Here is a 15,704-nt window from a genome sequence, read left to right as displayed (position 1 = left end):
GCTGTGATTAACATGTTAATTGCAGCACAAATGTAATCTGTAATCTACAGTAGGGGCCTAAGGATACTTAAAAAAAATGCGTATTAAAAAGGCAGCACGGTGAGTATAGACAGAGCTTTTTGTAAAGCACTTTGTCTGCTTACAGACATTTAAAAAAAACCCCAAACAGCACTTTACTTTAAACTCAGCACACTCCCGTGCCAAAGCCAGTGCATGCCTAAAAGAGGCATCATGTTAGTTGGACCCAGCTCACCCAATTTCTGTATAGATCAGATGCTTTAGTGGGTTGGTCTGTTGTTTTTTTTGGCACTTTCATTCAAACCAGCTCCACAGCATCTGTGTAGATCAGGTGATTCAGTAGGGCTTTTTGGCACTTTTATCTAAAGCTGAGTTAATCAGCTATTAGATGAATGTGCTGTTTGGTTGGGTTTGTTTTTTTTTTTGGGGGGGGGGGGCATGGATTATGTCTGTAAGCAGCCTGTGTGTTATATATAAAGATGAGGTGGTCAAGGGGTTAGATGAAGAACTAATCATTATTCATTAAGATCATGACTTAAGTTTTATATTTCTTTTTGAAGTACACAATGTGTCATCATGCAGATGGGCCACCTGAGAGCAACTAAACGGCTGTCCCAACTTGCAGAGAAAGTTAGTGTCTCCCCACCATGTGGCTTTAGATTACTCATGGGGGCCCATGAGTGATGTATATCCAGTTACATAGTTACAGATCTAACATGCAACTAACATTCTTTAACTGAAACACAACATCCCCTTTTAGAAAGAACAACTACATTATTTCAAGTAAAAAAGATGAACTCTTAAAATAAGCAAGTATTCTGTACCATTGTCCGGGAGTTCCGATGACCCTTATACACCATCTTTATTAAAGGACGTCTAATATTCAGTGTTTCCAGTTCTTCCATTTCTTTCCTTTCTTTTCTCCTTCTGAACAGTTCCTGAATGCGGGCAACAGCAGATCGTCTATGAATTACATACAAAGAAAACACTACTGAAAGACCATTACACAAGACCAGAAGCTTCACAGACAGACCTTTTCTAAACAATGAACCAGTGCTTTTTAAAGGGAGACAAAACAGCTTAGTCAGGCCACTCAAACTCACTCACTTCTGAGTCTGGCAAAGGCACTAATGCCACAGCAACTGTTTAAGTGACATATTTGAGAGTTTTTCCATTTTGGTTTAGAACAGGAATAACATGCAAGACAGTGGCATGTAGCAGTCATGTTATTTTTTCATACTTTTTAAAGGTACAAACTCTAGGATGCAAGCAAAAATCATGTATAATATCACACTCAGATAAAATATTTTCTAAATAGAACCCCTATCCACTCTGAGCTTGCAAAAGTGTAAAAAGGTGGATACAGGCAAAATAGTACATTTTTCTATTTAGAACAATAAATATAAACAGATCTGCTGCCACCTTTAATTTTTTCTTTGTATTAGATCAAATTTTAAATGTCTCATACTTTCTTATTATCCCCTGCTTTAGGAAGATCTTTCTTCTGATAGTTTCTTGTTAGTGTTTCTTCTATGGCAAGACTGAACATTAGGAAAACTTAACAGCACTTATTTGACCAGAGAAAAAAGCTGGGTCTAGGGGCCTTGAAAGACAGTGGGAGAATACTCCCTAATGCAGACAGACCTATAGCAAAAAAAGATTTTACGAACAAAAAGATGATGTAAAGCAACATGCTGAAAAACTCTACTGGATGGCTACTTGATCTCAAGAAGTTATATTTTTAGTGATGCAATAAGAATTTCAGAGTTTTTCACATCTGACTCCTGCTCCCATACTGTGGCCCCAGGTTTAAAACTTCGTACCGACTCTAGCTTTGGCTATCTTTACTTCTATGATTTGCTCTTTCACCCCTTTTCTTTTTCAGGACTGATGCCATGATGCTTGAAGGTCTAGGTGGAACCAGAGTGAGACAAGTCACTGGAGGATACAAATTAAGTATTAAACTGTAAGGGACTGAAGTAGCTGTGGCAGGAATCGTGGTAAACTTTTACTGCTTGCTTTGGGAGACATTACTGCAGCCAGTGATTTCCTTGAAGAGTCAAACTACAAGTCAGGCTAAGTTTTCCCATTTAAATTCAATTTTACTTGCCCTTTCTTGTAATACATTGAGCTATTCTACTTTCTCTTTGATGTTTAGTCTTTGATACTTAAATTTACTAACATTATGACTACCCCAAGACATTATGGATAACATGAAGAAACAAACAGGGTTTGCCCTTATCTACTGTGCATTAAAGGCTGCAACAATATTATGTTCATTCAGTTGCCTTTGCAAGGAAAGAGAAAGTTAAAGGAGGGTTGTGTGCTGTCCACTTATGCAAAATATTTATGGAACCTTAAGTGAAGCCATGTACTCCAGCTGTGATTACACCCACATGGACATTTGTATCATCCTTTAATGCATGCATTTTATATATCATCTTTTCTTTTACAGAGAAATTAATGATAAGCATATGACAGAAATCCTCAGTTCACTAGCTATTCCATTATCAACCAGGCTAAAAGCGATTAAGTTTTAAAAACAAAATATAAGCCCATTCAACAAAATCAGGCCTCTTCTTTTCCAGAGTATACCTACTACCTTTCAACTCACATTTCTATATTTGGTTCCAAAACATGCTAGTATATATATATCCCTGTAGACATGAACTAACTAAACTTAAAAAAACCAAAACAGAACAACCCTCCCTACCCCCCGCCAAAAAAACCCACAAAACACACCCAACAACAAAACAAAACACTGAGCAGGGGGGATAAGCTTAGGACTATTATTTTTAATCAGGTAATGAATTAATGTTAACACTAGTAAAAAAGCCAAGGCATTAATTTGTACAAATCTGCTAAGTAATACTTAATTACATCCTAGACTCTTGCTAAACTACTTTACTAGCCCATGGACACATATGATGCATCCCCACGAGCAGGATCATGCGTTTCCCTGGGAACAAAGAGCAGTGACAATACCTGCTGCTTGTCCCTGGGAAACGGCCCCAGCAGCATTACCTGGGGTCCTGAGGGCCTCCAGGGGCTGCAGCCACAGCAACCTGGCAGCACAGAGACTAGTCAGCAGCTGGTGTGTGGCTCTGGCCAGCCAGGCTCCAGTTTCCAGCAACGCACACTGTCGCCACATGTGCTGGCCCACTATTTTAAGGTGTGGGTTTTTCTACACCGGGATCTCCCTGTGACAAAACCCTCATCACACTGCAAATCAGTGTGGGGAATGCCTGCATCTGTGGCGTGTGCAACGCTGCACACGGCAGCAGTCTGTGTGCAGTCTGCAGCGCCATATACTGCACATTTGCACTTATCCTCTATGGGCGCATCCAGATGTGGAAAAAATCCATAAAATTTAACGGCTTTAAATGGGGGAGAGAGCTGCCACTGTGGAGTGGGCACCAGCTGTCAAGAGGTAACCAACCTTTCAGTGTGCATGCTCCTACAGTGATACAAATTTGCTAATTCCCTAAAATGTTAACTCTAAAAGCTGGCAGTTTTGTTACACTTGAAATACTACAGGACCATCCAGGCAAAACAATTACAGCAGATGGAACAGTTACATCAAAGAGCTTAAATCAATTTAATTTGATATTGATGCCACTTTTTCATCCGTCTATGCCAAAAGACTGTCACAGGTACAAAAATTACCAATGCCTCATGGCAGGAAACATCTACTTCTTCCAGATACAGCCACCATGATGCATGTTTTTCATGGCTCTGGCCAGGCTTTTCTGATTTCCTCCCTCTGAGGTTATATGCAGCCATTTAAAAAAAAAAAAACCAAACAAAACTCAACCAACCAAACTCTAAGACTACAGAGTACACTGCACTGCACTGAATTTATAAAAAAGGAAGATGCAAACAAAGTACTCACTTTGCTTTTCAAACACCACTGTCTTGTATTCAGCTCTGCTGAAAGCTAAAATTTTAGCCATGATTAAAACGGTACTAATAGACTTTGATTCAGCAACTTCTGAGATGGGGACTTATGGGAAAGACAAGATCACATCTCATGGTGAGACTGTATCTAAACAGTCCTTGGTTCAAGTTATCAGGCATTGGGAGTTAAGTCCTGCTGTTGGTGGCAGGACCCCAATTAAGGAAAAACCTCGCCAAAAAGAGCAGAAAGAACTAACATAATGACCCTTCAGACCCAGCAACAGAATACACTTTTTTAGGCAAGATCCTTCCCTCTTCTGTTCTTTGTGTAGAAAATATTTTAAATTTAAAGGCACACATCTATCTTGGAAGAACAATTTCTGTTCTAGCCTTTTGCACCTTTTAGTTTTAGATGCACAGGCTTTCATATAATTCTTGTCTAATTACTGTAAATAAAAAAGTGTTATTAGATAGTGCTCTAATCATCTGGTTTATGACAACACACACGTCAGTAAGGAAACTAACATGCTGTGCAAAGTGCTAGAAACAAAGCGTTCCCAACTTTCCCAAGCTTGTAGAGTGGAATCAGCATGTTTCAAATCAGGGTGGTTTGAAACCCATGTAGATGGCAGCAGGTTGCCAAATTAAGAATGAGCTGCTGAGCTATTTGCTACAGCTTTTTATCAAAGGGCAGTGTTTCTCTGATCAGCTGAGACACAAATACAATACTGGACCAGATGTTTGCTGTGGCTATATAATACCCCCAACTAGTTCTGAAATCTTTATCTTTTCAAGGGGTTAGAAACTTGACCTGGGAAGAAGCCTAGTTCTTCTACCAATGTCAGGGGATTTTAACCTTTTTTAATAGGTGTATCCTTCTGACTCAAAGGTTCAGCTCCTGCACCCCCATATATTTTGTTCTTGTTTGGGGGGGGAGGTGGCAGCAGATTGAGGCCCCTGCGATGTGGGAGGAAGTGGAGCTGAGGCAGGCACTGCACAGCCGGGGTGGGGTGGGGCGTGGGACGGAGCTACCAGCAGCTCATTGGCAGGGGCAGCTCCTGCCACTGTGCGCACCTCAGGAGGCCATGGGGGCATGTGCCGTGCATATGCGCCTGGGGTGGGGCAGGCTTGGCCGCCCCAGTGGTTGGGGAGGTAGTGGGGCTGGGGCAGTGGCTGTCCAGCTGGGGTGGGACATGGGATGGAGCCACGTGGTGGGAGGGGGGGGCGGCTCCCACCACTATGTGCAACCCCAGGAAGGCATGGGGGCAGGGGGTGCTCCCAGGTCTGCATGGGAAGGGCTGAGCCTGGGGCTGCACTAGGCTCTTCCCAGCAGGGCCTGTGCCAAGCTGTACTTGGGGCAGGAGGTGACAGCACTGGGAGAGAGGTTGGGAGGGGGGCGGGGCTATGGCAAGTTTTGGAGTGGCTGCAGACCGCACCCCCCCCCCACCATAGGCCTGCTCCCATAGGCCCCCACGGTGAGGAAGGGAGTGGGGCAGAGGCAGGAACTGTACCACGCAGTGGAGCCCAGGACTGATCCATGTGCATCCCGGGAGGGCATAGGGGGGTGCATGCCCCTGGATCTGCACGTGGGGTGGGCTGGGTCCAGACTGTGCGGCGCTGGCAGGTGGGCTATGGGAGCAGCTTCTGCCACTCCAGAATTCTCTATAACCCCTCCAACTCCCCACCCAGCACTGCCAACACTTGCCCCGAGTGAAGCACGGCCCAGCCCCCTCACTGGGAACAGCCTGGAGCAGCCCTGACCACAGCTCATGTGCAGATCTGGGGGCGCCCACTCCCCATGCTCTCCCCAGGTACAAGCAGCAGCTGCACTGGGGGAGGGGGGGTGGAATGGGGAAGAGTTTGCACACAGCAGCTGCTGCTATTGGGTGAGGGTGATGGCTTGGTGGCCAATCAGGAGAGCGAGCTGGGATGGGAGGGCCACTGGCTATTGGGTGAGGGTGATGGCTTGGTGGCCAATCAGGAGAGCGAGCTGGGATGGGAGGGTGGGGTGGCACCGCAATGTGCTGTGTGGGCCCAGCGGCACCTCGTGCATGCCTCTCTCCCATCCCCCAGGTAAGAGGCAAACATGCCGAGGGAGACACCACTGCCGCACCCTGGGGCACACTCCGTCCCCACCCACCCGTAGCCGCTATGACCCAAGTACCCCAACATATGTTTTTAAAATTGCATACCCTCACTGAGCCCTGTATCTGTTATAGGTACACTATTCCAATACTGTTTTGGCAACTCCAGTAAATTTATATTTTGACATCAACTCATGGTGCTTGTCCTAGTAATACTGAAACATCACACATACCACAGACTATTATTTATAAGGAGGTTTCTAGCCAGTAAGATTTTACAGAAAATCTAAATGCAATCAAAAATAGTGGTCTTGCCTGGATTTGCAAGTAACCCGGCAAGGTTCTGTTTGCATAAACTGATAGAACATAGTTATGGTCTTGCAGTGTAGATGAGACTCACGTGTGTTTTGACCACATTCCCATGCTGCGATAAAGCCCTGATTTCAGAATGCCTGAAAGCCTGTCCAGTAGCACTCCCAAAGACAGGGCTGGTCTAATAAAAGGTAGCACAAAAAGTCCTTGCTCTCAAACATGAACCATTTCATAACTGATCGTTTCAGCAGAGCATCCGGATAATGTGGTTACTGCATAAGTCCAAACCATCTCCATTTCCTTTCCAGGTGTGCCCTATTCAGCTGCAGAACACTCTCACTCTTCCCTTTTGATAACAGAAAATTCCAACACATTGAAGAATAGATGTTAGAAGAAAAAATAAAAGCAAGCACTGCAAAAATTCCATATGGAACATATTCATTTTTACATTTAATTCTGAAAGTTTCCTTTCAACTAACATAGATCTTCTGATCTACTGCACCAGAGGGCTACAGAAATCCAAAACAACACAAACTTGGAGCCAGCACATTACAGACCATGAAGACCCTTGAGTACAGATCTTACTCAACTTGGCAAGAGTCCCACCTGAAAACAAAGACAAGAAGAGCAGCGACTCTTACTTTCCTTCAGACATTCTTATTTCACAACTCACATAAGCATTCTGTATAATCGTATTCATAGAATTTTATGAAAAAGGTAGATGGATATCCTTTATGGGGTGGTCACATAGATCAACATCATCAGATAGGCATCCTGCACTTGGTCACTCTTGATACTATAAAGCATATTTTTCATTTCAGATCTTCCCCCTCACAATATGTTAACTTCCAGTTATAGTATCTGGCATTAAGTCACATATTGCATTTTCTTCCAGGTTAGACATATTGTCAAATCTGTTGTCCAAAACTCTCAAATGTTCCTAAAATTAATGCACTCCAGTGTTTCAGTGAGGCATTTAGTATTATTCCTTTTCAACTATTCTATTTGCATTTCTCGGTACTATGAGAAAAAATAATCCTTTAAATCCAGCATTTTCCTTCCTAAATGTGTACTATCAATCCTGGCTTTAAAAAATAGGTTTAATTTCATAAACTGATTCAGGCAAAAGCAAAACAGAACTTTGGATACTGTATTCCTACATTTTGCTTCAGAACTGGAGTTCCTTAATGCCAGTCACGCCATATCAAGTGACATGCAAAACATAATGTGCTTCAACAACTGAAGAACAAACTGTATTTTGCTCCATGTAAAATACACACTTTTTTTTTTACATTATGCTTATTTTTGTGGCACACATCAATAAGATTAATATGCTGTTAAACTTGTACACGGCAATATTTTCTCAATTTCATGCAGTACGTGCAGCTAAATAAATCAAGCAACCTGCACTCTAATTTCTGGCATTTGAAGTTTAGTAAATTTAAAATATGTAAGAGCCAACGGAAAAACTTGTTAGATGTGGAAAAAAGGGCCTTGTAAATTCATCATACAGAAGGAAAAAGGGGGACAGAGGGAAGGAAGATGTTGAATTACCTCATTATTCTATCACCTATCGCTGTTCCTCTGATATTAAATCTAGTGAAGGGAACAATAGCTGAAGTCATTCAAAAATTCTGGGTAGCAAGTTTTTAAAAGGTCAGTACCTAATACAGAATGAACTTAAATTATTTTGAAAAGATCCCACCTTCTTAAGACAAATCAAGATGAGACCATTTTGATTTCAACCAAGAAATTAGTTTGCATATTTTTATTGATACACAAAGTTAATTTTATAAAAATGCGTGAATTACTCATCAACTGTATTGCTGTGGGAGTGGCAGCAGCTCCTGTAAAACACTTTGATTTCAAATTCTCTTACATCTTCGATATTTTTACCTACTGAACTGAAAGTTTCCAAGCTCCATGGCTGGCTTTCACCTATAAGCATGAATTTCTATCAGAAAGTTTGAACAAAACCAATTCAGTTATTTGGGTATGACAACAACCCTCACAGAGAAATTCTTCTCACTATTCAGGTGAAAGTTTATTTTGATCCTATTGAGTTATGATTAGTCAAATTGTACTGTGTGCACACAAATTACATTTTTATACTGTTTTTTGACCAGACTGAGTAACTAAGGCCACACTGCCTCCTGCCTGCATGGCTAACTTTGCCAGGCTTTGACAAAAATGCATGAATATCCACTGTGACAATATTTTAAATTAAAAAGTACTAGTGGTCCTAACATTTGTAATAGTTGTCTCCCAAGGATTCCCCAACGTGCACAGAAAATAATTCCTTCTGAAGAGATTATAAAGTAAAATTACATTTCAGGCAGATTTCAGATGAGATTTTTTTGGTCCTGTGTTCCGTACTTAAACAACCACTAAGGAGAATTTGTCCCATGATCATTTCCTAGAATGAACAAAAAGGTGGTTGGAGAGAGCTAATTCCCAGTTTAGAACACATTAAAAGTTGGATTTGCATCTAAAATTAGTGCAGGTGCACTCAATCACATTTAGAACATCTGAAGCCTACATCCAGATTCATTTTATTCAACACTGAAGGCAGATAAAGTGTATTCTGTATGAAGTTCTTAATCAGCCTTGTATTACAAACAGAACTTAAAAGGGGGCATTCAAATGGTTCTGCCATGGATTAAATTTAAGATTCTGACTCCAGCATACAGAATATTGAGCTCATATTTTTAAGCATCCCACTATGAAAAAGTTGACATTACAAACAGAAATTGATTTGTTTCTTGTCAGTAGTGCTCAACCTCCTGGGCTCATGGGCTGTAAGAGCGGAATGGAGCTTGTCCGCGGATCAGTCTGCTGGTTGTTCGTACAGCCTTGCACACCAGCCTGGCCAGATATCATCTGGCTTTCAGGGCTTCTCATGGACTGGATGACATGGTCCCACAGACTGGAGGTTAAGCACCACTGGTTTAGGTCACTGTGCCACTGCTACTTGTCCCCGGGGAATGTCTGTGCCATGTGCGCTCTGGCACACAGCAGGTTACTCTGAGTAGGCACAGGAGCCTGAGGCCAGCAACTATGCTGGCCCCGACAGCCTTAACTGGGGTCCTGAGGGTCAGGAAAGCTGTAGTCATGGTGCTCCTGCCACCGGGAGTCTGGCCAGTAGCTGGAGCATGGCTCCGGCCAGCCAAACTCCAGTTTTGGGCGGCACACACTGCCATCATATGCACCACCCCATGTTTTTTTCTGGGCAGTTTTTTTTTGACCCTGGGAACAAACCCCACTCTGAAAGGTGGCAGTGCAGGGAATGCCTGAATGTACGGTATGTGGTGCTGCAAGCGAGTCTGTGATGCTGCATGGCTGTGCTCATCTGGACGTGGTCTGTGGGTGCACCTACACATGAAATTAAAGTGATGCAATAAACTCTGGAGTAGTTTGAGCTAGATTCTACGGCTCAAAATCACAGCATCTACATGTACGCCTGGGACAGCAGCTATTTGAACTGGGGAGAAGCAAGCCCCAAGTACACTGAAGTACCTTGCCATAAGATAGTACTGTCCTCAACAGTACTATATGGCAGAGTTAATTAGTTTACAGTGCTGTTATTCCAGCACACATGTAGACTCTGGTGCTTTACTGTGGAGCTAATTAGTCTACTGCACAGTAAAGTACACATGTAGATGCACCCTATGTGATTAAGATTTCTAGCTCATTTCCTCCAACTGTAGAATTTCTCCAGAATTTGAAAGTGCCTAATTTGTAAGAATATACAGAAATCTAGAGATTAAAAATATTAGTCTGAATTGTTCAGATTTTAACTAGATAAGGTCTTAAATGATCAATAGCTTATAGCATCCTATTAAAAGTCTTTTTATCCTATAAAAAATCCTAAGAGAATAAACCATTTGAAAAAAAAAAACAATGGGATTTTTAGCACCATGTCAACATACCTCACTGTGTTTTTGCAGAATTGCCACTATAATAAACATTTCTCTCCATCAAAGGAGTTATTTAATAAGTTAGATTGAAAAGAATAAGAGAGGGCAATGCGTGTCACTGTTCTATGTGGGGCCGCTTGTTTGCAGTCCAACCCTAATGAATTACAGATGTCCAGCAACAGAACTTTCAGCTGGAGAAGTTAACACCTTCTTTTGTTTTCTGTTTATGGAGTCTCAACATGCTGATTAGCAGCCTTTTTCCATGATGTAGAGAACTGAGTATCTGTCTTTGAAGTTTGCTTCTACTTTTAACCTTTATATAAGTATAATGAGAATACTTGTAACAAAACCCATCACTAAGTGAACTAGATAAGTATATCAAGCTGACCTAGCTAGCAAGTTGAGTTACCTTTGAAAATCTTGATGAAATATATAGAACACAAGTCCTATACTGTACTATAATGTTGAATTAAACCAAGTGAGATTTGTACCTCCTCAGGGGATTAAGATAATAACTTACAAAATTTGAGAAGATGAGCCTCACTTGTAACTGATATACATATGTTCATGTTAGTGCTATACGATGTTAAAGGTCCCTAAGATTTCTTTAACTTACTAAATGGGGGGTTGTATTTCATTCAGATAAAGTAGAATACCGTCAATTTACCGTCAATAAATTTTGTCTTCTTTCACAGGCTGGGATACTCTGAATATGGGAACAACCTCTCAGTTATACAGCCCACGTAATTTATATCTCAGTCTGAAAAGCTACTACACCTACATTTCCTTTATCTGTGGAAATCCTCCCAAACCCTACTCCATTGACAAGGTCATGAGTATCCCCAACTGACTTTTTTTTCCCTCCCAATCTTCCTCCTAAGATTGCTCTTCTTAGCTGCAGATAACCTCTCAAACCCACCTGTTCCCAAGACACATGTGCTGCTTGCCTATGTGGACTGGACACAGATATTTGGCCCTTGAATAGAGGTAAGACGGCTCTCTGCAGAGGCGTTAGGCTCAGTGGGCTGGTAACTCATGTCATGGTTTGCAAGTCAAAGAGAATACCAGAAAGTACCTCTGTGCAGCATCTATCTATTAAGTGTAATATCTATCTAGATGTGGATGGGCTCTATAAGAGGACACCATCATAAACAGGTTGTGCCTGATATTGATACATTTTTCACATGAATTACCCTATTACAAACATTTTCAAATAACACATATAGTCAATAAGGATACAACTTACTTTATAGGGGATGATATTAAGTAAGAGTTGCTAGATATCTTGCCCAAAATCTCCAAAAAAGAAAATCAATATGAGCGAAGGGGTCAGAATTTGAGAGGTTTTGATTCATGGGTGATCTACTAAATCTCAGTCTCAAAATTAAGAGTAATTTAATATATGGAATAAAACAAGTTATGTGGTATAATCGTATAGTACTTTTTTCCATAGAACCCCTGCCTCACTCAGAAGAAAGGTTAGTGCTTATTTAAGTAATTTCTGACAATTTTGCCTTCTCTTTGCTATAAGTGCATTGTTTCGTGTCTTAGTATACAGCAATCTAACCTTGCTCTGAATACATAATTATTAATTTCCCCATTAGGCTTTCTATGATGCTCATCATTATAGGAGTACTTCATAAATATTAAAGTTTTCACAATACCCCTGTAAAATAAGAAGGGGAATTATTCTCAAAACACAAAAGAATAACTGATGCACAGAGAGATACAAGTCAAATGTATCCACTAATCAGAAAGCCAGCTGGGAACACTTAAGACATGATTTTTTTTAGGGGGATAGGTTGCATAGGTTTTTTTTATGACACTTAGCATTATATAGCACTTTCAACAGTACATTTATGATTTAACCAAAGGGCACAGGGGTGAAGATAGACATACTGTCAAGGTGAAGATATCCCATCCTAGTTTAGCAAGTCTCTCAATCATCTAGTCCCTTGGAAAGCTCTTACTTTGTAGGACACAACTATTTGAAATACAGGGTGAAACAAAATACTACCTACCAAGAATTAAATATATTCCAAGAGCCAGTAAGGGGAAAAACAGGAAGAGAACTCTTAAGTTGTTGTCAGGTCAGGGGCAGATACAGGATTTCTCAAAGAGGGCTGTAGTAGTAGTCACCAGTGCTACATAACTGGCTGCACCTCTTGTTCCCCACCTCCTCCCCCGTCACCCACCAGTGTGGGCAGACTATGCCCGGAGAGCTTCTGCTGCCTTTTCTAAAGTGTTTAAAGCAAATAAGAATCTCTCCCATCCCCTTCCATGCTTAAAAGCAAGCTCCTTCCCTCTTCCCTCCCATTCCCCCTTCTTCTATCTGCAACTACTGCTTCCCCTGCTTCTCCAGGGTTGGGGAAGCTTCAGAGGTGCTTCTGCTTCCTCCAGCTGGGCTGCAAATGCGCTGGGCTCAGCTGAGAACAGCACAGTGGCAGCAGCAGCAATGGGTAGGAGCAATGGGTTCCCCACACCTTGCCCAGTCCCCCAGGAGCAGGCACAGGGAAGAAAAACCTCATGGGAACATATATTGCTGCTGCTTCTGTGGCTGTTCCCAGCTGAGCCCAACCCCCATGCAGACTGGCTGGAGAAGGTAGGAGTGGCTCTGAAACATCCCCTGCCCAGGGGACATGACGGAAAGCAGCACCAGCAGGCAGAGAAAGGGGTGGTGGGGAATGGCAGTGCCATTGAACATGCAGGGAAAGGGGTGGGTGTGGGGGGATTCTTATATGCTTTGGGGATTTAAAAGAAGCTCCCACAGGCTCCTACTATGTAATCCAGCCCAAAAGTGTGTGTGGATAGCTGGGGTGCAGCCACACCATCTTTAGATCCAGTCTTGTGTTATGTTAATCTCTTAGGAAGTAGTATATGTAATAAGCCTCAGTTTAGAATTTAGATTCCTAGTGTAAACAATAAACAGCAAAATAATGCTATATTTGAATGTGATAGGTAAGTGTCTAAAATGTATGAAACTATACTAATCTGAAGCCAAATTTCCTTTTTGTTAAAAAATAAATTGTCTAGAATCTAGAAGTTGATTGTTTGCTTAATTACATTAGGATTTGAACAGTCCAGGAGTTGAGATAAACTAGCTATTCTGAAAAATTAGGAGGGTTACTTTGCCAATACTATATATACTTAATTTCTGCGATGTCCTCTTAGTTACAATGGCATTTTTTGGTCCAAATTAGTACTTATATTCTATAGGAAAAAAACTTGTACAGAACACATCATAAAAACCTATGTCTTATACTATCACTTTTCTGATAAACACATATCACTGTTAATCCTGATATTCAGATGTTAACATGAGGAAAGAAGGATAAGAAAATTCCCTTCTCACCAAAAAAAAGAAACAAAAGGAAAACTTGAACAGACATGATCAATTGTTAGTGGAGAAAATGGGCAGCTTACTGAGCTTATGCTACTGGAAAATAAAGCATTGCCAACCAAAAGCAAATACCCTTTTAAAGCAAGGATGTCTACAGTGCAAATGTAGTCTGTGGTGTCCTGTAATGCATTTATGGAAAATCCATTCTTATAATTCTGGTAAGAACAATGCTGGGTAGTTGAGCAAGGAAGGTACAAGCACAAGCAATTATTAGATCGGTGTGAGCTTGTCTATTTTCAAAGATATAGCATGTATACACAAAATAGATGCAGATCTCAAGATCCTGGCAAGTTGCCAATGAGACACCTAGAGCTGTAAGTTTTGATCAATGCTAGCATTAGGTGTGGGGGCATCAGTTTCTAGTTCTTCCCTCAGAGAATCTGATGCTAAGTAATGACCAAAAAGAAAAGAGTGCTACTGACCTGTGTCCTGGTCCTCCTCGATACCTTGCACCAGGTATCAAGACAGGGTCATCATCACTATCATCTGTTTCGTGGAAAGCAGTTCCCCTAGTGGATGATTCTTCTTGAGTTACAAGCCCTGAGGATTCTGGCTGTAGTTGAGGTTCACGGTTTGTGTTATTTGAGTTGGCAGTGGATTCTGTACTTGGTTGACCTGAAATCTCTTGCTCTTTGCTTTTTTCACATGAAGGTCCTTCCTCTGGGTTCTTGCTGGTACTTTCAATATCAGGGCCATTTTCTCCTTCTGTGCTGGTTCCAGGATGCTCAGGTACATCCTTATCTGATAAAGCTAAGAGAATGGCTGGGTCATACTTAGCCATAATATTAATGGTTACAGCATGCTTCCGAAGAGATCGTAAGTGAACATACTCTGTTTGAGTAGGATTTAAAAAGTTCTCATTTCCTTTTCAATTAATTACATGTAAAAGGCATATATGTACCTGCTTCTGCACTTGCTGCAATTTCATTTGCAGATTTCAACTCCTCAGCACCTGTGACTTCATTTTGTGATTCTTCAGGAATTCCTGTAATTAAATACTTTGATGCTAGATCATAAGTGTTTCAGTAACAAGAGCATTCACCTACAAATACTCTTACAGAAAACTAGAAAAGCTAGCCTAATATACGGTTTCTGGTGGCCCAAACCTAAGGCTTCAGAAGAACGCGGAAGAAACCATAATATATCTACCTGCATGCCAGTTCTGTATATTAAAGAATGAGGAAGCAAATTTTCTTGATCTTTGCTACATCTTGATATTTAATCAGGTAAGTATTGTATGTAATTTGCTTTTACCATGTGAAACAAAATTAAATCACAGATAGTTATGATTTCCTAAGGTTGTAAAGGTTACCATATCTTCTTCCATACTACATGCCCCCATGTAAGACAAAAGCATTGCGTTTGGAAGGATAGAACAGAAGGGAAAAAATATTTTTCTAATGGCTACATCAAGCAAGGGCAGAACCTAATCTTCAGCTTGCTCATTCTCCCTTTCCTGCTCAGAAAAAAGCTACAGTTTTAGAACTTTCACAGCTAAACTTTCAGCAGTTCTTTGGTAGTCAGCCAAAAGCTGAAATTGTGGCTTCTGCTAAAGGCTGAACTCTATGGGTAGACCTAGGATTCTGAAAGGAGCTAAGCCCACTCTGCAGGACTGTGAAATAAGAGGAGAGAGACAAGGAGTAGCGAACAGACAGTAAAACTGCCACAGAAAGGACAGTGTTATTAGTGGAACATTAAGACCATTAAAAAATAGAAAATAGTTAACAAACATGGAGATATAGTCCATCTGTGCAGGTAGATTATAATGAGCAATTAAGTCAATTGACTCCCTCAGCAGTGCCTGAATTGACTGTTACTGATGCTCCTAGACAGCTGGTTTTAAACTTTGGGTGGAGCAGGGTTTAAAGCAGGTGGGACGGCACTACTGCATTCCCACCCCGTCCCCTTGAATCTGTCCCTGTTGGATTCCATCCCTCCTCCCATGAAGCTCCTAGAGAGACAAGAAAAATTTAGACTGTCCTCTTGCTTCTATTCTGGGTAGAAAAATCAGCTTCCTTGCTTAAAACAAGCACTTCAATTTTGTAAACTTAAATTTTTTTTGGGGGGGGGGGGGGG

At 41.4% G+C, this 15,704-nt stretch overlaps 1 protein-coding gene across 1 annotated transcript in view; it reads right to left on the bottom strand.

The window, feature by feature from the left end:
• The window catches only part of DCAF6 (DDB1 and CUL4 associated factor 6), a gene marked incomplete at its 5' end in the record, with an annotated part of 184,359 nt that overhangs the window by 20,832 nt on the left and 147,823 nt on the right, over window positions 1-15,704 (bottom strand). The window contains 4 exons of the mRNA XM_019523908.1: window positions 843-981; window positions 7,866-7,907; window positions 14,051-14,378; window positions 14,530-14,613. Of these exons, the coding sequence (XP_019379453.1) occupies window positions 843-981; window positions 7,866-7,907; window positions 14,051-14,378; window positions 14,530-14,613 (593 nt within the window). The remainder of the gene's footprint in view (window positions 1-842; window positions 982-7,865; window positions 7,908-14,050; window positions 14,379-14,529; window positions 14,614-15,704) is intronic.

The sequence above is a fragment of the Gavialis gangeticus genome, unplaced genomic scaffold (genome assembly GCF_001723915.1).
Source record: "Gavialis gangeticus isolate Ggan-Ray unplaced genomic scaffold, GavGan_comp1, whole genome shotgun sequence".
Taxonomy (NCBI): Eukaryota; Metazoa; Chordata; order Crocodylia; family Gavialidae; genus Gavialis; species Gavialis gangeticus.
This window is presented reverse-complemented; position numbering and strand designations above follow the sequence as displayed.